General features: G+C 42.2%; 1 protein-coding gene across 2 annotated transcripts in view; it reads right to left on the bottom strand.

Moving 5' to 3' along the window:
- SH3PXD2B (SH3 and PX domains 2B) overlaps positions 1-24,785 on the bottom strand; it is a 104,784-nt gene that overhangs the window by 44,578 nt on the left and 35,421 nt on the right. For both annotated transcript variants that reach the window (XM_077924464.1, XM_028717706.2), the window contains exons 3-4: positions 19,075-19,150; positions 4,194-4,270 (exon numbers count right to left, since the gene is read on the bottom strand). In XM_077924464.1, coding sequence (XP_077780590.1) covers positions 4,194-4,270; positions 19,075-19,150 — 153 coding nt within the window. The remainder of the gene's footprint in view (positions 1-4,193; positions 4,271-19,074; positions 19,151-24,785) is intronic.

Raw genomic sequence — 24,785 nt, 5'->3', positions numbered from 1 at the left:
AGAACCAGATTAGGAACTACCGCCCTATATCATTACTAAATGTGGATTACAAAATTTTTGCAGACATTTTAGCAAAAAGACTGAAGAGAGTGTTGGGGGGTGAGATTCATAAGGACCAGGCTGGCTTTCTTCCAGGGAGACATTTGTCAGACAATGTGAGAAATATAATAGACATTATGGAACTGTTAGAAGCAAATATTAATACGAAAGCTGTTTTAATTTTTGTGGACGCGAAGAAAACCTTGACAATATTTCCTGGAGTTTTATGAAGAAGAATCTCCAAGGGATGGGGGTAGGCCAAGGTTTTGAAAATGGTATAGGTGCAATATACTCGGAACAAAAAGCAAAACTAATTGTAAATAACGTGGTTACTGAAGAATTTCCTATAGAAAAAGGAACACGACAGGGGTGCCCAATATCCCCACTGCTTTTTATATCTGTCTTGGAGGTTTTGTTAAATATGATTAGAGGGGACCAGCTGGTTAAAGGAGTTCAGGTCGGAGCCAAACAATATAAATTGAGGGCTTTTGCAGATGACTTAGTATTGACTTTGCAACAGCCAGACACTAGTACGAAAAGAGTTTTAGAATTAATTCAGGTATTTGGTCAAGTAGCAGGATTTAAGTTGAACAAGCAAAAAACTAAGGTTTTGGAGAAAAATCTAACAAATGGTGAAAAAGAGAGGTTTCAGAGTGAAACAGGATTAATGGTGGCAAAGAAAGGGAAATATTTGGGGATTAACCTGACATCTAAGAACGTGAACTTATTTAAAGATAACTATGACAAATGTTGGACAGAAGTAAAGAAAGATCTAGAAATATGGTCAAGTTTGAGACTTTCCTTGTTAGGCCGAATTGCTGTTATTAAGATGAATGTATTGCCTAGAATGTTATTTCTGTTTCAGACATTACAGGTGGTGGACAAAATGGACTGTTTCAGGAAGTGGCAGAAAGACATATCAAAATTTGTCTGGCAGGGCAAAAAGCCCAGAATAAAATTTAAGATATTAACTGATGCAAAAGACAGAGGGGGGTTTGCCCTGCCGGACTTAAGACTGTATTATGAATCGGCAGCTTTCTGCTGGTTGAAAGACTGGCTACTTCTTGAGAACACGGACATTTTGGATTTGGAAGGGTTTAACAATAGATTTGGTTGGCATGCATATCTATGGTATGACAAGGTAAAAACTCACAAAGGATTTAAAAACCATATTGTCAGGAAAGCACTATACAATGTTTGGATTCGCTATAAAGACTTACTGGAAAATAAAACTCCTAGGTGGTTGTCACCAATGGAAGCTAAGGAGGTGAAAAAACTTAAATGGCCAAAATATTGTGAAATTTTAGAGCAAGATGGTGAAAAAGTTAAACTACAGAGCTATGAGAAATTAAAGTCTAAAGTACGAGATTGGCTTCACTATCATCAAATAATGGAGGTGTTTAAACAAGACAGGAAAGTTGGTTTTCAGATGGAGAGGTCAAAATTAGAAACAGAATTGTTAGAACCCAATACTAAGAATTTGTCAAGAATGTATAACCTGCTGCTGAAGTGGAATACACAAGATGAAACGGTTAAGTCAGCCATGATTAAGTGGGCACAAGATATTGGTCATGACATTATGTTTGCTGACTGGGAACAGTTATGGACCACCGGTATAAAGTTTACGGCATGTAATGCCTTAAGAGAAAACATTATGAAAATGATTTATAGGTGGTACATGACCCCAGTCAAGCTTGCAAAAATCTATCACTTGCCCAATAATAAATGCTGGAAATGTAATGAAACTGAAGGCACATTTTATCACCTTTGGTGGACTTGCCCGAGGATTAAGGCCTTTTGGGAAATGATCTATAATGAAATTAAGAAGGTTCTTAAGTGTACCTTTTATAAGAAACCAGAGGCATTTCTCCAGGGCATGGTCGGCCAAATGGTGTCAAGAAAAGATAGGACGTTTTTTATGTATGCTACCACAGCAGCAAGGATTCTCTTAGCAAAGTATTGGAAGACACAAGAACTACCCACGCTGGAAGAATGGCAGACGAAAGTGATTGACTATATGGGATTGGCGGAGATGACCGGCAGAATCCGAGACCAAGGAAAAGAGACGGTGGATGAAGATTGGAAGAAATTTAAAGTTTATCTTAAGAATTGTTGTAAAATTGATGAGTGCTAAAATGTCAAGGTTAAGAAAATATAGAATTACAGCTGTAAATTGATTAAGTAAGAGAAGAAAGGGGGGGGAGAAAATGAGTAATCAGTTAATTGAAGTGAGGGGTTGCTGAAGAAATTTTGAAATAGGGATGCAGAAGGGGGAGGTATGGGGAAGTCGGGGAAGTAAGGTTTATGAAAAGGAGGTTGTGAAATTATACGTGTTTATATGTTTGTGTGTTTATGTATTGTTTATTGTATTGTTTTTTATTGGAAAATTAATAAAAATTATGTTGGAAAATTAATAAAAATATATATATATATATAAAAAGAAAATTGTATATACACATACATGTATTTCACACACATTTTACAACAGATTATAAGAGCAACTCCAACACAAAAAACACACATATGATAAAACGAAACAAGTACACAGACACAATTTCAAAGAGACTTCCCCAGATTGTAGGAAGATAATGATATCGTAATTATTTAATGCATTTCTAACTTCAAAAGGTTAAAAACCTAGAGAATTCAATATAAGAAACAGTTGCAATATAATTTTGATTAGTGATATCATATAAATTGAATGACCGCTGGGATATCTTCCCCAAAAATATGGGGCAATGTACACTGCTTTTTTCTGGCTTAAGCATCCCTATGACCAACACCACCACTCCCCTTCTGCAGAATCCAATGCAGACTTTTGACTTTTCCATCCCATCAGCCCCTAGTATCAAAAACAAATTGCTTTTTATACATGGCAAATCCTACCAATTCCATCCCTGCAGAACTGTGCCATTTGTGTTTTTAATTAAAAATATTTGTATGTGTTCCTGCACTAGCATGCACATGTGTACACCCCTGTTCCATAGGTGCTTCTTATTTCCTTCCATACTAAACTGAGAAGCATCTCTGTTCTAATGACTATTACATGGGTAGGCAAACTAAGGCCTGGGGGTCGGATTTGGCCCAATTGCCTTCTAAATCTGGCCCGCAGACGGTCCACGAATCAGCGTGTTTTTACCTGAGTAGAATGTGTCCTTTTATTTAAAATGCATCTCTGGGTTATTTATGGGGCATAGGAAGGAATTCATTCGTTCTTTTTTCTTTTCTTTTCAAAGTACAGCCCAGCCCCCCACAAGGTCTGAGGGACAGTGGACTGGCCCCCTGCTGAAAAAGTTTGCTGACCCTTGGACTAGTATAATGGGACTGAAGGAGGCAGTCTGAATAATATTCAAGTGAGATTCCATTTGAACTAAGCTATTTCAAAACGGGAGTAGGCTAACCTAACACACTTTGAAACCATTAAAGGCAGTTGCTTTCATTTGACAGAGGGAGGCTGGTTACCAACAAAGCCATCATCTTCAAGAAACAATGAGAGCAGTTGTCACTTGGCATGAAAAGGAATTTTTCCAAATAACAAACAACGACAACATTTATTATTTATCTTAGTAAGCGCTTTTTTCTGATGGGACTCAATGGTACGCTGGAAGGCAGGACACTGGGTGGATGTGAAGAGCAGACAGGGTAAGGTGGGGGGAGAGACTGAAGAAGTGAGGGGGGGGGCACAAAGTGGGGCTTCAATTAATTGAGGGGGGACAGGAGAGAGAAAGGGGGGGTCATGGTGAGTACCAGCACCTTCTTTTCCTAGACAAAAGCACTGTTATTAAGCATTTATGTAGTGCATTGTAAATGTCCAAAGTGCTTCATTATGTCAGCAAAACTACTCTGTGGGTAAGTCTGCAGAGTAAGAAACATTCAATGTCATCGTTGATGAGTTCTTACTCAAGTGAAAATGCATTAACACAAGCTATGGTAGCATATAATAAGACAAAACAGAAAAGGTGACTTACTGTGTATCCTGGTGCCCTCCAGATGTTTGGGACTACAGCCCCAGCCAGCATGACCACGAGTATGATGGGAATTGTAGTCCAAAACACCTGGAGGTTACTAGAGCAGGGAAGGCTGCTGTACTGGAACCAGCTGCAAACAATGTATCTCAACAATCAGCACAAAACTTGGAAGAAAACGCCACTCACCTTGCAGTACTCATCAATGGGTATAAGACGCTTGATAGCAACATCACGAATGTGGCTTCGGCGGAAGAGGATCTTGCCTACGGAAGGAGAGACAAAGAACAATGCAAGTCACTGCTTGTTTGGGTAATCCTCTGGTTCATTAGAACCTCACTTCTCAAAGAACTTCTTGATTGCTATCTTTATTCAGCGGCTCAAGCACAGACATATCCCATAAGGGCATTCAGACACATGGCAAAGCAAATGTTACACTAGAAGAGGCAAATCACGTTAACATAATCCCATGAAAATAATTTCATTCATAGCTGTGATTTTAGATTGCTGGCCATTCATTCCATCAGGGATTGTGGAAACTCTAAAAATATAAATTAGTTCTTTTTTTCAAGTTCACAGTGTTATTTGTTGAATGCTTCTTCCCTGTTGGAACATTGCCCGGTTGATTTCAACAGAAATTAGTTATGACTAAGGATAGTGGAACAGGGTGTGTGTGTGTGCATTAGACAGGATAGAAATGCAAACCGATGAATTTTTATTTATTAAAAAAAAACCTTTTCAACTACACCTTTTTAAAAAAATACTATTAATGTTGCTCAAAAACTAGCATTAAAAAAAAAAAACCAATAAGAAATAAAACAGCAGTTAGCAGCAATCAAGATAAACAAAAGAGAGAGAAGGGAAGGAAGCCTAATCTGTTGACTCATACTACAGAGCAAACCTGTTTGCAGCAGGTACACCAGAGTTATATTGGAGTTTCCTGCAGCAAACCCAAGGTGAAAACCACAGCTATGTATTCCTTAAAATACCCCTGTAGGTATGTGTGGAAGCCTTGACTGTAAGTATGTGTATCAGTGATTTACAGTTTTTGCCACAGATATACCAAGATGCTCCCTGCAACAAGTGCACCTGCCCCTTATAACAAGTAAAACTGCTTTGTCTGGAAGTTCCTGCTGGAACAAAAAGGCAATGGTGATCCCAGTCCATAAAAGCTTGCTCCATTTTCTTTTCTGCCTTTTTGGATAGGTGACCACAAAACTGTCATGCTTGTAAGGTGAGAATGTATATACTTTGAGATGGAAGTAAGATGTGAGTTGTTCCTCCAGTGTAAGTGGCATTGAACTAAGAAAGCCAACACTCCTTTTCATGTACACATGCACTGTATGTACTCCAAGAGAGAGGACCAACGGAAACATTCAAAGATGCTTACTATAGACAGGTCCTGCCCTAAGTGAGACAGCTGCCTCAGGAGGACAGAGCTCGGAGTGCCATGTGGCCTGCTACACTAGCCTGCTGTCTTCAGCTGCAGTAGAAGAAACTGTCCTTTCATCAGTATTGGAATTCCACCAGTCCAGCTGGCTTCTGTCTGTGCCTTGGGGAAGGGTGCCATATTGTCCTTAACCTCAGGCAGCAAAGTATCTTGAGCCAGCCCCGGCTGAAATAACTGTCCTTGTCCAATTGAGCTAATGCTTATGCCAAACTCTTGACTAGTAAGAGTTATCACAGGTGGAGGGGCAGCTAGCCTAGAAGCTATTTGCCCAACGAGCTAGTTTTGCAAATTCAAAGAAGAAATTAGGATAGTCAAGTGTTTTCAAATTAATGACCGTCTGTTTGCCTTCTGAAGTTGCATGGCACCATGCAGGACTGTACCCCAATTGGATTTGATGACTCCTGAATGTTTGAACCACCCCAGGGAGGGAAGAGTCTGTGTACAGAGCATGAATGACAACTGCACAGGAGTTCAGCAAAGGAGTAACTTTTCAAAAAATATGATGTAGTAGAAAAGGCGTTCACAACTTTTTCTTCCAAGTTCAACAGCCCATATGAAGTTTCCCACCATCGTAGCTGCAGTTCTGAAGCAAGGAACATGGAAATTTGAATCAATCTGTCAGCAAGTCAAGCAAGATTGTGAAGAAGTCCTTCATGGAAAAGTTTAAGATGTTGGCCCCTTTCTTATATCCACAATGGAACAAATTTCATTATCTTGGGGGTGGGGCCCTTGTTTTATTGACAATAATTTTGGTCCAAATTCTCTGTGGCCACAAATTATAAAATGTAATGTGCCACTACATCAACTAAAATCATCATGGAATTTTCATTATATTTTTCCAGTTGGTAGAAACTGGATATTCCAGTAACTAGGGTCAGCAGTGCTTCTTTCTATATTTAGAACTCAGACAGCAATTGGGTTGGCGTCTCTCCAAGATTCACTCAGTCACCAGAGTTGAAAGAAAATTTATAACTCACATTTTCTTATTGATGTGCACATAAAACATGCAAGCAATCAGAGTAAATGGCCAGTTAATCTCTCTAGCCATTTGCACAAGCAATCACAGTAATGCATGTTCATTTCTTCAACACATCCATGAACATTATGGCTTTTCTATTTGATCCAGAGATATTGCATTCTTTTAAACTTTTGTGGGGTTTTTTAAGGCAGCAGACAATAGAGTAGGAAAAGCACAAGTGCTCTATGAGGACTCACAGAAAGCAGAACACAGCTCTCACATTTTCAGCTGGTGAAAGACACACCGCTATGCTTCCTGTACCAATTAATCTGGTCTGATACAGTTTAAACAACATTAGTGCCACATTTTTATTACTGTATGTGGGGCTAATTAATGACAACGGATCCTGACAAGACAAAGATCTTGTGGTTGAGTGGTCCCCAGGTACAGGACCTGGGTTATTTATCTGTTCTGGATGGAGTTCCACTCTCTCTGGAGAAAGAGGCATGCTCCTGGAACCATCTCAGCCATTAAGAGGCCCAGGTGATGATATCTGTGGCTCCTAACTCCTACTACCAACTTCAGCTGGCACAAGAAATATTCCCTTTCCTGTATAGTACCAGGTGCACAACCTGCGGCCCTCCAGATGTTTCTGGACTACAACTTCCATCAGCCCCAGCCAGCATAGCCAGTGATCAGGGATGGTGGGAGGTGTGGTCCAACAACATCTGGAGGGCCACAGGTTGTGCACCCCTGCTGTACAGGAATATTGCCTATTGTGGCCTATGCATTGGCAACCTCACAATTAGGCTACGGCAATGCATTATATGTGGGACAATCCTTGCACCTGCTCCAGCACGTGCAAAATTCAGCACTAGAGTGCTGAGTGAGGCAACTTACTGTACACATGTGTCCTTGCATTAAAGAAAGAGAAAAGCATCAGCTGCCTGTTAGTCATTTTCAAGGTTTTGTTACTGACTTTTACAGCCAAAACAATTTAGGACCACCTTCCCTTGTACAGACCCAGACAAACTGTACACCCTTTAGAGAAGGCTCTGATGGCCAGACCATTATAGAATGTCACAATGTGATAGAACAAAAGCAGGTTCTTTCAGAATCTAGAACACTATTTGGGAAGCTTCCACTGTGGTAGGTTTTAAATGCCTATGAAAAACATGCTCATTTCTTCAGCCTTTCTGTGTCTCTATTTTCTGATCACACGGCTGGAACATTTCTGTAGAAATTTTTCACGAAATATTTTACCGGGTACTAATGCATTTTGATATTATATATTTATTTATTTATTGCTCATGATACCATACTTTATGCAAACAGTTTGGAGATTTTGTTGTAGTAAGTGGCATACAAGTCAAATAAACAAGGGATTTCCAATAACGTCAAGATTTGTTTATAGTTTAGTTATAAGCAAGCCTTTAATATAGCCTTGCAAATATGAATATTTCTAATTTCCTAAAAATATTTAAAAACATTCTAATCAATTTATGTATATAGAGAGCAGTTGCGTGTTTTAACCTGATAAATTAAATAAAGGTATATAGCAGAGTGACACAGGTGGCGCTGTGGGTAAAAGCCTCAGCGCCTAGGGCTTGCTGATCGAAAGGTCGGCGGTTCGAATCCCCACAGCGGGGTGCGCTCCCGCTGCTCGGTCCCAGCGCCTGCCAACCTAGCAGTTCGAAAGCACCCCCGGGTGCAAGTAGATAAATAGGGACCGCTTACCAGCGGGAAGGTAAACGGCGTTTCCGTGTGCGGCTCTGGCTCGCCAGAGCAGCGATGTCACGCTGGCCACGTGACCCGGAAGTGTCTCCGGACAGCGCTGGCCCCCGGCCTCTTGAGTGAGATGGGCGCACAACCCCAGAGTCTGGCAAGACTGGCCCGTACGGGCAGGGGTACCTTTACCTTTACCTTTACCTATATAGCAGAGTTAGTAAGAAGCCAGCTAGTCATAAATATACACAAAATTTCTCCTCTCTTTGACTGCTAGGGGAAGTGACAGATACAGGAACTCTGCCAGCATCTTAAGATGTAGAAATGCTACTGCTCCTTCTCCCTCCACTCCAAGGAGCAGGCATTTTATTTATATACAATGCCCTGCCCTATTCTGAAGTCTCAGGGCAGTTACACTTTTTAAAAAATCACCACAGTAGCCTTCTCCCCTTTGCAGCGGTTTCCTTTGCAAAGGCAACCATTAATGTCCCACACACAAAACCTTCCAAGAGACATAAATATTAAAGGAGCAATCTTGAAAGAGGCAGGCACCCTCCAATTATTCAGGCCACATTTTTATAACATGAACTGACCCCATACTTTTTTTTTAAAAAGAATGTACAATTTAGCCATTTACTTTCAGCACAACTCCGCAAGAAAGAAAACCATGAAACAGAAACATCAGCACTGTGTTTAGGAAAGAGTTCAAAGCCAAGTCCTTTAAAAGATACAAATATGCTTCCTTATTCCTAATGAGATTTGACTTGTTCTCAATTTTACATTCGACATCTGCAAGTATAATAGCTTCAGGTATAAAAAGTTATCTTTATTTCTAAAACGGGCAATGCCAATGTGTGGAAATGCTGCTATTTAGGTTTGTGCTGTTCTGAAAATGGATTATAAGCACTTGCATTCCCACAACAGAGGATTTCCAAGGCAGCAATCCTGGTCAGTTGAAAAGAGCTGGACTAAGCATCCAAGCTTTGAAATAGGAGTAAAGGAGAGCACAGCAATGGTGAGGTTTGTAAATCTACCACAAATGGCATCATATGCCATATGTGAAGAACTTCTACATTAGAACAAACAACTTCAGTTTCTAGAGACAGACAAGGCAGATTGCAATTGCAACTCCTTTAATCATTTAGCCATTTATATTCCCTTCCTTGGACGGTTCCATGTACCAAAATACCTGCTCAAGAGGCTTCTTATCTGAGCATTCAAAGGGCAAGGATAGAGTTCTGTTTATTTGCTTTTTAAAACCTCTCAATCACAAAATAATGTATAGCTGTTTTAAAAGCCCGCTTCTTACAAAGTCAACTATTAAATAATTTCAAGTTTGTCACCTTAAGAAACTACAAGTTAGCTGCTTCCCAAAAGGCAATCATTTCAATTAGCTAAGTTGATTCGGTAGCCAATATGGCAAGCCCCAAATGTTGTTGAACCTGTGGCCCTCCATGTCACTGGAAGACAGCTTCCATCATCCCTAATCACTGCTCATGTTGGCTAATGGGACTAATGGGAGATAGAATCAAACAATATCTGCAAGGTCCCCCATCAGTACCGTGATTTAAAGGGTAGCCAAAGTACCACCACTCACATTTTTTTTAATATTTAAAGCTCAAAGTATACATGGGTCGGAATGCAAAACTATTTCTGGCGATTACAACAAAAATATCTGGGGTCATTTTAGACATTAGATAAATAGGTAGCATGCTACATGAAGGAAACTAGCAAAGCTATGTATGGGTACACTCCCCAATGAAGAGGTAAGGCTTCACATCCCAAGCGGGGAATGTCAAAGACACCAGAAAAATCTGCACAGGAATATCCAATTACATTAACTTCCTCAATCTCCTTGCTTACATCAATTCATTTGGTTATTGCTTTTTCAGCATCTGAGAGTATTAGGGAAAATCCTACATGGCAACTTTCTGCTAGGTAATTATCAAGCTGTTTTCAAACTAAATCAGTTCTTGTCCCATCACAAAGGAGTGAAGGCTGCTAACATACTAACATACATGAAGAGCTATGTGCATAAATATATATTCTCCTTAGAGATAGTTGCCTGGAAAAGTTTAACTGCAACTCTGATTTCATATTTAACAAGCATTGTACTAAGTCATACTGGGTGGCCTAAAAAAATTATTTTGCTGTATTATTAGGTTGTCAAGCAATTTTATTAAACAACTTATTTTTAAGGATAAAGGGAAAACTTTCTACCCCACATCACTGGGGTTTCTGTCAGATGTTGGATGGTGAGTCCCATCCCTCTTTGTACCTGTACAGCACTCAGGGTGGGCAGTGATTCAGTTGGCTACACCTTTTTTTAGGAAGTAAGGTTATCTTTTGGCAGAAGCTGCATTCTATGCAGAAAGTGCACTGCTATACCTTTGAATGTAATTACGTACTGTGACTGTATTTCCTCACCATTCTCTTCCCATCCCACTTTTGCACTTTTGAAAGAAATACACTTTTCATCACCTCTCAAATTACACCCTGCCTGGCTTGGCCTCCAGTTCACTTTTAAACATATGGACACCATCTCTTTCCAGGAGGAAAAATTAGTTGCCTGGAATAGGCAGATATGCAATGCGGCTACAGCTTCAAAGAGTGCTTGCCACAAGAGTGGCACAGCAGCCTACTGTCAACATCAAATTAAATGGCCTTGTGAGTGCTGGTTACAGGGACACATCCTTCCGAGAGAATGCAATACAATTTTAAATGTATGCCAGGGGCTGCATGGTTGTGACACAGCATAAGGTGGAATGGCAAACAAAATCAAAGTTAATTGGGTCCAGACAGTCCAGGCAGCAAACGAAAGGCTGTACTAATAATTCTACTCACTATTCTATTCTGCTGAGGTGATGTGCTGCAGTGGCTAAGAGACAACACTATGAACCAAGAAGTCCAAAGATTGAAACTTACCACGTCATGCACATGAGGGTTAAGTGCCTCACTCTGACAGTAATGGTTCAGATTCAACTTTTCACTGGTCTGGGGGGTGGTGTGTGCATCTGAACTCTACTTGAAGCTCTGCCTGAGCAGAATAAGAACACAAATACACGCCCCCCCCCCCAAGTTGCCATGATTCTACAGGGAGTGTTCAAGAAATCTGATGGAAAAAAGGCTAACAGGATCTCAAGCAGCGCAGCATGGGAGGGAGGCAGAAAGCAGATAACAATCTAACTTCAACATTTTTATCCTGTTAAATCTTCTCCTTTGGAAGTCCGCCATGGTCTTCAGCTTAAGCTTCCACAAAAGCAATTTCACAGCCAAAGTTAAAAACTTTGGCTTTGGGCAAAGTTTTGTTTCCATACAGTTCTATCCAGCCCCTTCAATGAAACACTGGTGGGAACAGCCTCTAGATCACCATGGATATAGGGAGTTTGGAAAACTTAGTTCTGCTTATAAAAGCTGCTTCCTGAAAGATTTGGCAGACACTACACATAGCTAATCTAGAGGAGCTCATTTGTTGTTTCAGCTCTCTTTCTTGGGGTCTCCCTCTTTCAATTTCCCTGCCAACCCACCTTTCATCTGTAGAGCATTCTGCACAGTTGCTTGGACATTCAGAAGAGGGCATAGCCTCTTATTCTACCACAGCTTGTGAGCAGAGTTATGTATTTTGCAAGTTCATGACGTAAAAATAAACTATATATACCTATGACCATTTTAGGCTGAAGTAGGTTTGAGGTCCTGGTTAGGAAACAGATGTTAAACTACAACAGTTGTTTAATTAAACCAGGATGTAAGTACCAAGAATGGGAAGAATCACAGGGAGAGGCAAGGAGGGAGTACATGGTCTCATCACTCATCCCCAGCTACTGAACTAAGGTTCAGAAAGCCAGAAATTGAGCATCTGAATCAGGACAAAGGCTATTAAAAATAAATAAATCTACAGCTTGATATAATTTGTCCTTCCTGTGTGGGCACCTTGCAAAGCCCTTTAGGAGCCACTTCACACTGCTCATTTAAACCTCTGAAATCAGGGCACCTTAGAAAGTCTGCTCACTTTGGTTGCATGTGCCTTCCAGGGCGAGAGGAGAAATAAGCCTTTTTCAAACCCCTGAATGGAGCTTTGCAGAACACCACATAAGGTGACAAATGTGTGAGACAACCTACCTGTCAATCATGTGATGTCATGAAAGTATCATGAGACTGATGAGGTCAAACCTGATAAAGGTTCCCATCCCTGCCTTACATGATCAATATCCTATCACATCATCATACTTTATTGGTCTGTGAAGTTTCCTGGTACTGTTAGGATGGATGTTAGCTTATTGTGTGACCTCCAGGTCTGCTGGAAATGTCAAATGATACTAAATCATCTCACCATCATTTTAAAAGGCTTGTCTACTATTTATTTGAACTTTGCTTAGCCCTAAAGCAGAGTGTAAATGGAGTGAGAATAATGATGCAAAAACTTCAGGGTATATAACCCAAGATTCATGTTTCCATGGATTTTTCAAGTAGTTTGCAGTTTTTTATTCTGGGCATCTAAGAGCTCTGAGCAAGAAATGGCATTAGATTGGTCAAAGGCTTGAAATACTTACCTTCTGCATTTCCAAACAATGCCAGAGCCATCTGGGTATTAAAAGCAAACAAATAAACAAACAAACAAACACCTGTGGCATAAGAAAACATAACCCTCAACTAAAACCAACACATCAGGACTACACTGGTCTGAGCTGTTATGCACATGAACAGTTTTCATGATTCATAAAGAGAATTTTCCAATATTCCTAAAGAACTAAATATTGTTGAATGCCAACTGCGCAAGATACAATCTTTCATACCATGTATTTCCAACTTTCCTTCAGTCAAAGAAGGCTGCCTTGGATCTACAGACTACAGAGCCACCTCCGGAAGTAGCTAGAGGAAAACTCTATATAGTGGTACCTTGGTTTACAGACTTAATCCGTTCCAGAACTCTGTTCTCAAACCGAAACCATTCTTAAACCGAGGCGCGCTTTCCCTAATGAGGCCTCCTGCCGCCGATGCCCTTCCACCATTCAGATTCCGTTCTTACACCAAGGTAAAGGTTGCAAACCGGGACACTACTTTCGGTTTTGCGGAGTTCATAAACCAAATCGTTTGTAAACAGGACTGTTCTTAAACTGAGGTACCACTGAACTATTGCAACTTCAAGAAGATTTTGTAGCGCACATCTGAACGAGGTCAAACCTACTCTCTGATAAACTTCATTCTTATAGAAGAGGTGAAACAGCACACAAGATAAGTCCCTGTTTATATCAGTGTTTAAGGCACAGACCCCTGCTATGTGTTGCTGGCTAAATAATAGTAGTGTCCTCGTTCTCATAATGGTTGCTCAGTCTTTTAAAAAATGCACATCTATAACATGAGCAGTGAGGAAAGGAACAGGGAATGATTTCCATTACAGAAACAGTTTTATGGTAGCATTTAGAGAACTTTTTCAAATCTGAATACCAAAGTCTTTCCTAATGGTTTCAGAGGTAATCCCACACAAAAAACTAAATCTTCACTTAAAAAAAAAAGAGGGAAAGAACTGATTGGGTGTTGCTATAAGAAGCAAAACTAGAACCAATGGCATTTGTTCCCCACAGAAAAATATTTTGCGTGCTGAATCAAAAATGCTTCCTTGGTTCCTATCAAAGGCCTCAAGTCTGAATGTGTTATAGTTTTGTGAAGAATGCTAGAGGCAGCTGGATGGGGAGGATCACTGGAAACATTTTTTTTTTCAGGCGACAGAAACCACAATGTATAATGTTACCAATCAGGGCTTCCCAGAAAGCAGCATATTTGAAACAGAAAGCAGGAGCCAAATACCCACACTGGTAATGAAATTCAAGCGCTAGTATGCTGTTGTGAGTGGGATGCAGAAAAAGCAAATTATAAGGGTGTGGGCGTTTGTGTGTGACCATTTTTAAAAAGGCGGAACACAGATAGGACTAATTTCTCCATAATATTAACCATTGGGCTACATGCTTAATATGCTACTCCTGTGGGTCAGATGTCTCCCACCCCGTTCCCAAGCTTCTTCTTTGGGGAGGGTTGGAAGGGCACCCAACATAAACATTTCTGCTGTACATAAGCTATTCTGTTTCTCCCTCCTCTCTTGAATTTCCAATCCATTTGGTCTTGGAAACACAGGAGGGTTGCTCCAATGGCTTGCATACGGAGAGATTTAGAATGCTGCAGGGACATGGCCATTGACAGTGGCCAGGATTTTGCTCCACCTCAGGGTTTGCTCCTGCCAGAGCAGCCAGGACAATCTCGGAGAGCTGTGCAGAGTCTGCAAGCCTGAGTTGGGCTTCCTGATTTGGTAGGCGCAGATCAGGGAGCTTGACCTTCCCATGCCAAAGGTCCCCTGGCCCCTGGCTGACAAAGGCTGTGCTTGGCCAGGAAAGATCTCCATCCCGGTGGCCCAAAGCATTTGTGAGCCCGGGAAGCTGGTAAAACGTATCCAGCTGGGATTAAAACCCAAGCTAGAGAATGATTCAGGGTCTTGTACAGCTTCCATTCCCTTTGGAACAGACTTTTAAAAGCTCCTCTGAGTTCAGCTTCAGATAACTTTGCCATCTTCCCTGCTTTCCAGTGTAAAAATATTTCATAAAAAGAAAGAAACGGGAAGGCATTTAGCAGGCAAAACACACCAGTCAGGGCAACCTTTTGGAAGTGAGCCTTCCTCTGCTTTCCAAAAATAGGTTGCAATGCTTCAGAAACAGAATGAAGCCGAAATGTAATTCCTGTTTTTCCAAGTCTCGGATGCTGTCAGTTGGGCCTGGTACTATGCTCCCTGCCCCCCACCCCACCCCCAATCCCACTCTGCTGGCATGGAAAATTGCACAGCAAACTTTTTTTCTTTGCATCCAAGCCAGAGTTAGGCTTGTTTTGCTGATACCACAATTTATGGAACAGCTGGAACCAGAATGCACCTCCTGGAAGTAGCCATGGTGGTTGCTAAATTGCAATTACACCCACATATACAAAAGGCACTCAGGTGCAAAATCGAATCTTTTAAAGGGCTTTACCAGACATACGAGCCCAAAAGACTCCCTCCACCTTAAGCAGCAGGAAAATGGTTGAAATTTGTGGTGCTACAGTGGTGCCTCGCAAGACGAAATTAATTCGTTCCGCAAGTTTTTTCTTCTTGCGAGTTTTTCGTCTTGCGAAGCACGGTTTCCCATAGGAATGCATTGAAAATCAATTAATGCGTTCCTATGGAAACCGCCTTCAGACCAGGTCCGGGGACAGTCTGTCCCCCGACCTCTTCTGAAGGCTGGGGGGGGGGACAAGGGCTTTTCTTCCCACCCCCAGCATTTTAAAAAACCCCGGGACAGCAGAGGACTTCTCCGCTGTCCGGGGCGATCTTAAAATGCTGCCGGGCGGCATTTTAAAATCGCCCGGGACAGCGGAGGACTTCTCCGCTGTCCGGGGCGATTTAAAAGCCCCTGGGAAGGCAGGCAGGGGGGACAAAGACTTTTGCCCCCCGCCAGCCTTCAGAAGAGGTCCTGGACCTCTTCTGAAGGCCGGCGGGGGGCAAAAGTCTTTGCTCCCCCCCGCCGGCCTTCAAAAGCCGTCCGGGACAGCGGAGAAACCCGCTGCCTTTCTCTGCTCTCCCGGGAAGGCAGGCAGGGGGGAGCAAAGACTTTCGCCCCCCGCCCACCTTCAGAAGAGGTCCAGAACCTCTTCTGAAGGCGGGCGGGGGGCAAAAGTCTTTGCTCCCCCCCGCCTGCCTTCAAAAGCCGTCCGCGATAGCGGGAAGCGCTTCCCTGCTATCCCGGACTGCTTTTAAAATGCTGGCGGTGGGGAGCAAAGCCTTTCGGCCCCCGCCGGCCTTCCTGGACCTCTTCTGAAAGCCGGAGGGGGGGAAAGGCTTTGCTCCCCACCGCCAGCATTTAAAAGAGGTCCCCGGAGATTTCCCTATGGGCTTTCTTCTTGCGAAGCAAGCCCATAGGGAAATTCGTCTTGCGAAGCAACTCGCAAACGGAAAACCCTTTCGTCTTGCGGGTTTTCCGTCTTGCGAGGCATTCGTCTTGCGGGGCACCACTGTATAATGAAATCAGGAAGTACCAGTTTGGGGATTCCCATTCACTCGCTCTCTCCTAAACCTAAACACCTCACTGTGACCATCTCTTTAAAAGCTTCTGTGTTTTCAGTGCCAGATGTAGCAAAATTTCCTTTGCTGACCTTCTGCTAAATCATCTCCAGTGTCAGCAAGGAAGAGGACAAGTAAGGGGAATCGGAGGATATGGGAATTGCGAGAAAGGAGTTAGGAAACTACAATTGGGAATGAAGAAAACTAACTTTTGTATGTATTTAAGGAATTTTTTACACTGCTTTTCAGAGCAAAGTCTTCCAAAGGCAACTTACAAAAGTGACTGTAAGCATAATGAAATTTAAACACATAAGTAAGAATACTCCAATGTCAAACTCAGAGCAGCAACTTTAAAAGCACAGCATGCAACATCTCAGTAACAGGTGAACTAAAACATCCATTTAAAAAAACCAGAGCTATGCATACCATTTCCAGGGGAAAGCTCCAAATATGTGGGGCCACTACTCAGAAGACCCTCACCATGACAATGAACCTGAGAGCAGGTCCTCTGGCACTGATCTAATGTGCCAAACATTTAGGATTCCAAAAGGTCAGTGCTTTAAGCTGAGTCCAGAAATGAATAGGCCACTATTGTTACTAATATTGCATCAGCATAAGCAGATGCATTCTGTACCAGTTGAATTTTCTGAAGAATCTTTGAAGACAGCCCTGTGTGAAGCAGTCTAGTATGGCTAACTGAAGCCTGTGCAACTCAGGCTAGATCTGCTTTTTCCAAGATCTAGTTGGCCAGATGCAAAACTCCAGCTAGCAAAAGGCTAGTCACCAGTAGCACCTGTGATTTCATATATAGTCAGGGCCAAGAACTTTCAAGATCGTGAAGCCCTGTCTAAATTATTGCATACCTCCATCCAGAACAGCATGCTTCCTAACCCACAGAACTTCTTCCGAATCTGGATTTAGCTTCTGCCTTCAGACACTTATCTGTTCAGGATTTCCACAGCTTCCCTTGGGATGAGCAGGTGGAAAGAGTAGCATGCCATTTGCAAACCAACAGCATTGCAGCCCAACTCCCTGGATGATTATGATAATGATGATGATGATTTGAATTTATATACCACCCTATACCTGGAGCTCTCAGGGCAGTTCACAGAACAAAACCAAAACCATCATCTCCCAACATCTGATGCACAGAAATTATATATATAAGGGTGCATTAATGGGAAGGCTCCATTTTGCATGACAGATACAGAACAGCATCCACCAGCCTGCTAAAATGTGTACTTTTTCTGGGTTAAAAAAAAAAGTGTGTTATTCTTCTGCATGTTTCAAGAGTGGAAAAAATGAGGAGGCAGCTTTGCTACTGGGTGCAGCCATGCCTGGCTTTGGGGTGACTTTTTATTCTGTAGGTTAAACACATGGCTGTGTGATTCGTGTGCTAGCTGCTTCAGATTTATGCTCCCTGCTGTCCATGCACAAGCCTTGGGTGACACTCTAGTGGTTACACACAGATGTTAAAAGCATATGGGGGATAAGATGGTACCTCTGCAGCATCCTAAAGGCCATGAGATGGAAGTCCCACAACACCACCTTCTGAACTGGTCCCTCAAGAAAGAATCAAAGCCACCATAACACTGAGTCTCCAAGTCTCAACCGAGAGAGATGGACCAAAATGATATAATGGTAATGAAAGTTGCTGAAAACTCCAGGAAAACCAACAAGAGTTAACTCCCCATCTACTATTCCCTGATTCAAGTCACCCACCAGTATGACCAAAGTTGTTTCAACCCAAGACAACACCAGAGACAAGACTGAAGCAGTTGCAAATGATCAGTATCATCCAAGACTTTTAAAGATCTGTAAGGCACAAGTGCTGCGCTGGAAAAGAGCTGTTAATCTCCAAAGGGAAAAAGTCAGAACTAGTTTCCTTCTCTTCCTGCCCTCCCCCACAGCATACATATTTTAAAAAGCTAGTCAAAGTGATTCCATTGAATGAAATACGGTGGGAAGCCTTCAGCTAAAGGAGTAGCAAGGAGGAGCTATTGCTGTTTTTAAAAATAAAAATGGTATGGACATGAGGAGTGTGTATCTCTCAAAAGTTGAGCCAGTAGCAGGCACTAGGCAAATATGTCCTTCACACACTCACAATTACATTCCAGGCTGAACTTAGAACAGTTGGCTAAATTGGCAGGGGCAGGAGGGGTAAGCAACAGCAAACTGAAATTTGGATTGAGGGGAGAGAAACAGACCCACAACAGAAGTGACATATTGATAAAATATCTGAATCCTCAGCAAAAAGTCCTAATGATACAAAAACCACTGAGTATAACCAACACACAAAATGAAACAAATAAATTGCAGGAGAGGTCCAAAAGGAAAGGCTATCCTCCCAACAGTAAACACCTCGGGTGATTTTAAAACTGCAGCAATCAGCTATTCTAACATATCCTCAGTTCCTTTGCCAGCAATTGGCTATAGCATTTGGCATGTCAGCTCTAGGGCTCCCCTCCGTACTTCTCTAGGCATTTTCAGAAACCACATTAATGTTCAGATTCCAAAAAGCAATAGAACAAGGTATTAAAGAAAAGCCCACATGTGATCCACTATTCCTTTAAGATGATTATGGTGGTGATAATGATGATGATGATCATCATCAACCTCATCCACCCATCTGAGTGGATTGCCCCAGCCACTCTGGGCAGCTTCCATCAAAATATTAAAAACACAATAAAGCACCAACCATTAAAAACTTCCCTGAACAACCGTGGGTACTGAACACATAAGTATATGTTTGAAGTATATTGTTAGTGTCTTGAGGTGTCCTGTTATACAAAGGGGAGAAGGGGAAGCAAAGAAGAGGCAACATCCCAATGGATAGATCTGTATTGTTCACCTTACAAACCTGGCAGAAAGGGTATGATTCTTTGCTTAGGGTCCTTCTGTCCTCCTTCCATTGGGAATTTGTCCAACATTTGCATCTTTAAAAAAAAGGGGAGAGAGAAAATTAAAAGAGCAGCAAAAGGAACACCTAACAAATGCAACCCCTACCACACACTTTTTTTAAAAAAGAGATATGAGAGAGAGAGAGAGAGAGAGAGAGAGAGAGAGAGAGAGAGAGAGAGAGAAATGAGGGAAAGTACACGCAATATAATTTAACATTAACTTATCATTATTTGACAATGACAGGCAGGGAAGAAGGCCAAGCATGAGATTGGGGAGGGAGGAGATTCCACAAGAGGGCAGAACAATGTTCTGTTTTGGAAAAGTTTTGGAGTTGATAACAAGCTCCCCCATGATGTCGGTAATGTGGGTTACTTTTCTTTGATTTCACAAAGGGTTCAACAAACATGCTCCCTTGAGTAGCCATAATGACTAGTTAGCTGGCCTCTAGAGAGTAAGACTAGACCAAGGCTTCCTCATCACAGTAACACTAGAGAGTGGGAGGGATAGTTCTCCTACCCCTGCTTTAAAGATGACCAGAAGCCTGTTATTTGTTTAAGCTCTGCACTTGATGGGTGCCAGAAGAGCATCAAAACAAACCTTCACCTGTCCTCTTCAGCTCCAAGGTGAAGAAAGAAGGCAGATAACTATTTGTCATGCCTGCTGGGTGGCAGCTGTGGGGTTCAGGCTACTCAAGAGGGGGCAGAGACACAGCAAGGTGGGCATGCCTCTACTTCTGACTGTTTCAGCAACACTTCAGGTTGTCTCCTGACTTCAAAAAGCAAGTGTTTAATGGGTATGACACAAGGTTTGAGACCCCACCCACTGTGTTGAGGGCATGCCCTGGAGACAACACATTTCTGGCTGGCCACCAAGACTATGCAAAAATTCTCAACCCCTGATCTCACACAACAATGAATTCAAATTTGCAAGATTCTTATCTGCACCTTCTGATGCACATGTCAATGGAATCAAATCCTTCAAAACTTTTCAGAGGAGTTATACATCCCAGGAGATTCAAGTTTTCAACATGAGGGTGGGGTGGGCATGGCTCAATGGCAAAGCGCATGTTCTGTGCGCAAAAGGTCCCAGGCTCAGTCCCCAGTATTTCTGCATAGGACTGGGAGAGGCAAAAATGCTGGAGAGTCTGTGTCAGCCAGTGGACAACACTTAGCTAGATGGACTGGTGATCAGATTCAATTATTAAGCAAGTTTATTTCCAAACTGTTATGAGATGGCACCACAGTGAATCATCAAGCAAACTTGTAGTACAGTCAATACATCATGTTCTGAGAGGAGTAGAAGCAGAACACTAAACAAACGTAATAAGAATACGGCTTGTCAGGAGTTCACTTTGAACCTTTGGGGGACAGCCAGACACATCCAAAGAACTCTGACCAAGACAAGACTCCTCTCATCTCAGACCCTGCCCTCCAATATTACTTCACATACTTGGCAGGGTCTATGTTTGAGAGATTCCAAATTTTCAGGGTCTCTGTTCACACGCATCATTACTGAAATGTCAACTGCCTATGGATTCATACTGCTCCACAGGATAGGTTTGTTAGCATTTCACAAAAACAACAAAACTTCAATAAAATCATGATGCATCACATGAAAGGCAAGAATTGGGGGGGGACGACACACCTCAAATTAAGAAAGTTTCCAATTTCAGCCAAATCAATGAAACAACGATCACTACCTGCTTTCTAGAGCTCATTAGGGAAGATACTAGGTCAACCTCCCAGGGCAGGGAGTCCACAAGAAGTGCATCATCATCGTTCTTTAAGTCCCCGCAATTTTCAGTATAGCACCACTTCGTCTACAACGCATATTCACATATGTGCGTCAAAAATACGGTGAACAATAGAACACAGGTATGTTTTGTATGTAATATATGTAATGTAATATTAAGTATATATTGTTTTGTAATGAATTTATATTTATAATAAAATGATAAAAAAACACAGGTAGCCAAGAAGCTGGATTCCAATGGCCATCAGTCCCAGCCACTATGGGCAATGGTCAGAGATGTTCCAGTTGTGGCCCAGCAATATCCTGGGGGGGGGGCACCATTTTTACTATCCTTGCACAAGAGCCATCGCTCAAGTTGTTTGGGACTATCATACAAATCTGGTCAAGCTCCTTTCCTTCCTCCAGTGCTGGGGCGGTAAACAAATCCTTCAACGGGTTAATCCAAAAACTTTAATTCATTGCAGAACTGTAGCTTTCTTTCATCCACAGTACACTGAAGCAAGCAGTGATTACCTCATTAATATCATTCCCTTCCTGGAAATCACCCAGACTGGTGACTTAACAGATGCTTGCCTCTGTCAATGATAAAATATGAATCACTGGCTGGACACTGAGGGAACTGCTGTCACCAGAAAGTGGCAGTGCCACAAGTCCACCCTTGCCAGGTCAGGGGGGGAAGAGCCCCTACTTGCAAAAAACAAAACAACACCCCCCCCCCCCCATCTTCATCTAAGGTGTAAACACATTCAACAATTCTACAATTAATACCTTTTGGCAATGGTATCAGGCCAACACAGATCAAAACAAACCAGACTAAAAATGTGTAACAATTGGAAAGCATGAAATGGAGATGCAAACAGAATGGAGACAAGCAATGTCAATGGGTACAATTAATACAGAGCAGAGAAAGGATATGAACTGCCCCAACTCCACATATTTGCTGACCCTCCCATTCACTGTTACAACAGTATGCATACTTTACAAAAAGCAAATTCCACCAAATCAATTCCCCTTAAAGTCATTCCTACATCCAGTATTCCTCTGCTTCCCCTTCCTAAAGAAATAAACCCTCTTTTCCAACTCTTTACACTTGGTAAACAACCCAGGCAGGTCAGCTCCTTCTGCCTCTGCCCCTTCAGCCCCCTGTTCTCATTAAAGTTGCCTCGGGATGAATCAAGAAGACTGAAGTTGGGTTTCCAGCAGAGGAAGAAGCTTTCCCTGTTTTTAAACTACCATGCTAGTCAAAAGCCTAGTGCTTGCCGATCAGAAGGTCAGCGGTTCAAATCCCCGTGACGGGGTGAGCTCCTGTTGTTCGGTCCCAGTTCCTGCCCACCTAGCAGTTTGAAAGCACGTCAAGTGTAAGTAGATAAATAGGTACCACTCCAGCAGGAAGATAAATGGCATTTCCATGCAGTGCCCTGGTTTGCCAGAAGCGGCTTAGTCATGCTGGCCACATGACCCAGAAGCTGTCTGCGGACAAACGCCGGCTCCCTCGGCCTATAGAGCAAGATGAGCGTCGCAACCCCAGAGTCGTCCGCGACTGGACCTAATGGTCAGGGGTTTACCTTTACTTGTCAAAAGCCAGCTATCCAACAGCACCTCTGAAAATGAACCAGATTCTCTCACTCATTTGTCCTCCGTGATCCAGGGGCAGCAGCAAAGTGTAAAGCTCATCTGATGCTTCAGAAGGAACATGCAGGGAATAAACCAGCATCTCATAGCCCATACGTGCCATGTAAACTGATGCATCCAACAGGTTACACTGGCCATGCCTGGATTATTCTGAAGCACTGCAAAAGAGCATGCATGAAATGCTGAATGAGACATTCAGTTTTATGTAGAAGACACCATAGGGCTCCAAACAAAGACATTGATAGCATAACAAAAGTGGAAGGGCTCTAGTGCATTCTCCACAGGAATATATTTGAAACAGACATGCAAAGTATTTGTTTGCTTGCTTTTCTGATTAAAGAAGCCACCACCTAAACATTAAACATGCCATTTTTTAAAGACAATATACTATCCCTGCTAGCTGTAGTTGCTGCACTAGAGTTTTGGTGCTTGTAGCAAGCCCCTGTTGCTCAATTTTCCTGTAGAATTAAAGGATTATGCAACATTATCATCTGCTCACATTAAAATCGTGCTGGGCCATTTTATGGAGAAAGGATGTAAATGACTAACACACTTCCTGTATGGGAAGGCCATTAACATTTACAGCAGACACTGGGTAAATGATGAACTATCACTCATCACCACACTGCTCCTTTGTGTAGGGCAGAAAGGAGATATTAACATATCTTGAACTGAAGGGGCGACAATGATTTTGGGACGGGAAGTTCATGATTACAAAACCACTACCAAGCTTTTCACCATATATGACGATTTTCCTTCTTTCTGAACTGTGTTCCTTGCAACAGAAGATGGATAACAGACATTGGCTGCTGTGAATGACAGACCATCAACATGTAGCAGCACAGAGCTGGCTTTCTAAATTGGTGGTCCTGACATTAGGTCCTTACAAGGGAACAGGCTGAGGAATGGACTTTGGCCATTTTGATTCATCAGCACTCAGGAATTCCAATGCAGAAACAATCACATACTTGGTGATGGGTTGCACTGACTCTTTGCCTGTGTAGACCATGACCACATGCCCATCACATGAAACAGGTAACCGTTAACAACAAGCAACAGGCATAAAAATATAGTGATAAGACAACCCAGGTTCATATATGCTGAAGAATAAGATCAGGGATCTTAAAAACTGGAGAACATTTCAATCCCTTTGCAGCAAAACAAAATGCCCCTACATTTCCACAAGAAGCTTAGAAATAATTTTGACTCAAGAGGCGTTTTCCAATTTCTAGTCTACTAACATCTGGCCTAGTAACCGAGGGAAAAGCAAAATCCGTTCTTGCCAGCCGTTCATTTAGTTGTTTCTTTTCCCTTAACATAATTTCAAATCCTCCATTCCAGTTTCAGAGCTGCAAGACTGTGTCATCAAGGACAACCAAACAATCTGTGACCAAAAGCCTGGAAACCTCCAGACATCCAGCCTTGTTTCTTCATAACACAAAACACCTGTGGCGGCTATAGACAGCTGAGATACTGTTTTGCTTGGAGTGGATTATTAGCTTTTCTTCAGCCACAAGCTTATGTTTTAAACTGCTGAATGGGAAGAATGCTGCTCTCCCCACCCCCACCCACCTACCCGGTCCTGTGTGATGTGGCAGCCCACTGCCGGGACGCAGGCAGAGTTGACTCCATGTGGTCTGTCTGATTTACTCGCTTGCTCACTCGTTCTTCAAACAGCAGGGCGGGGGGAGGTCAGGGACCTTTTAAAGTGCTGATTATTCTTATGTCCTTGAATTACTTAATGCAAATAAGATTATTCACTAAATAAAAGCCCACAAGCTTGTTATAATAATACCATAAGGTGTAAGGCGATGTACTTGCTATCAAACTGGCAACTCTTTAGTTGGCAACGATCACTCCCAAGGTTTTGCAACACTTTGTTCCCTGATTGTGCATTCACATGGCAAAATTTGCCTGAGTTTGAGCACTGAGAGCATGTGTGGAGGTAGGAAATTGAAGAAATAATTTTAAAAATAGGGCTTCAGGTGTCAGTTAGCGACAAGTTGCGATAAGCACTGAGGAACGGTGTGCTGGGATGAGACTGAATTTTACGAAAACCTATTTTCAATGTTCCTCTTCTATCAAAACTTTAGGACAAAGAAAGCTTAAAGCCAGCATTACACAGAAATTTACAGTAGTAGTTCCTTCAGCAGACCAAGTGCAACTGTGGAACCAAGTTCAAAGATAAAAGAAAGTCCTACCCACTGGTCATAACACAACAGGGAATGTGCCAGAGTCATAAATCAGAGTGATCACCATTTGAAAGAGTGCGTGGTCAGGCTTTGT

Source organism: Podarcis muralis, chromosome 2, assembly GCF_964188315.1.
Source record: "Podarcis muralis chromosome 2, rPodMur119.hap1.1, whole genome shotgun sequence".
Taxonomy (NCBI): Eukaryota; Metazoa; Chordata; class Lepidosauria; order Squamata; family Lacertidae; genus Podarcis; species Podarcis muralis.
The sequence above is the reverse complement of the archived record's forward strand: the minus strand, read 5'-3'. Positions and strand labels throughout refer to the sequence as shown.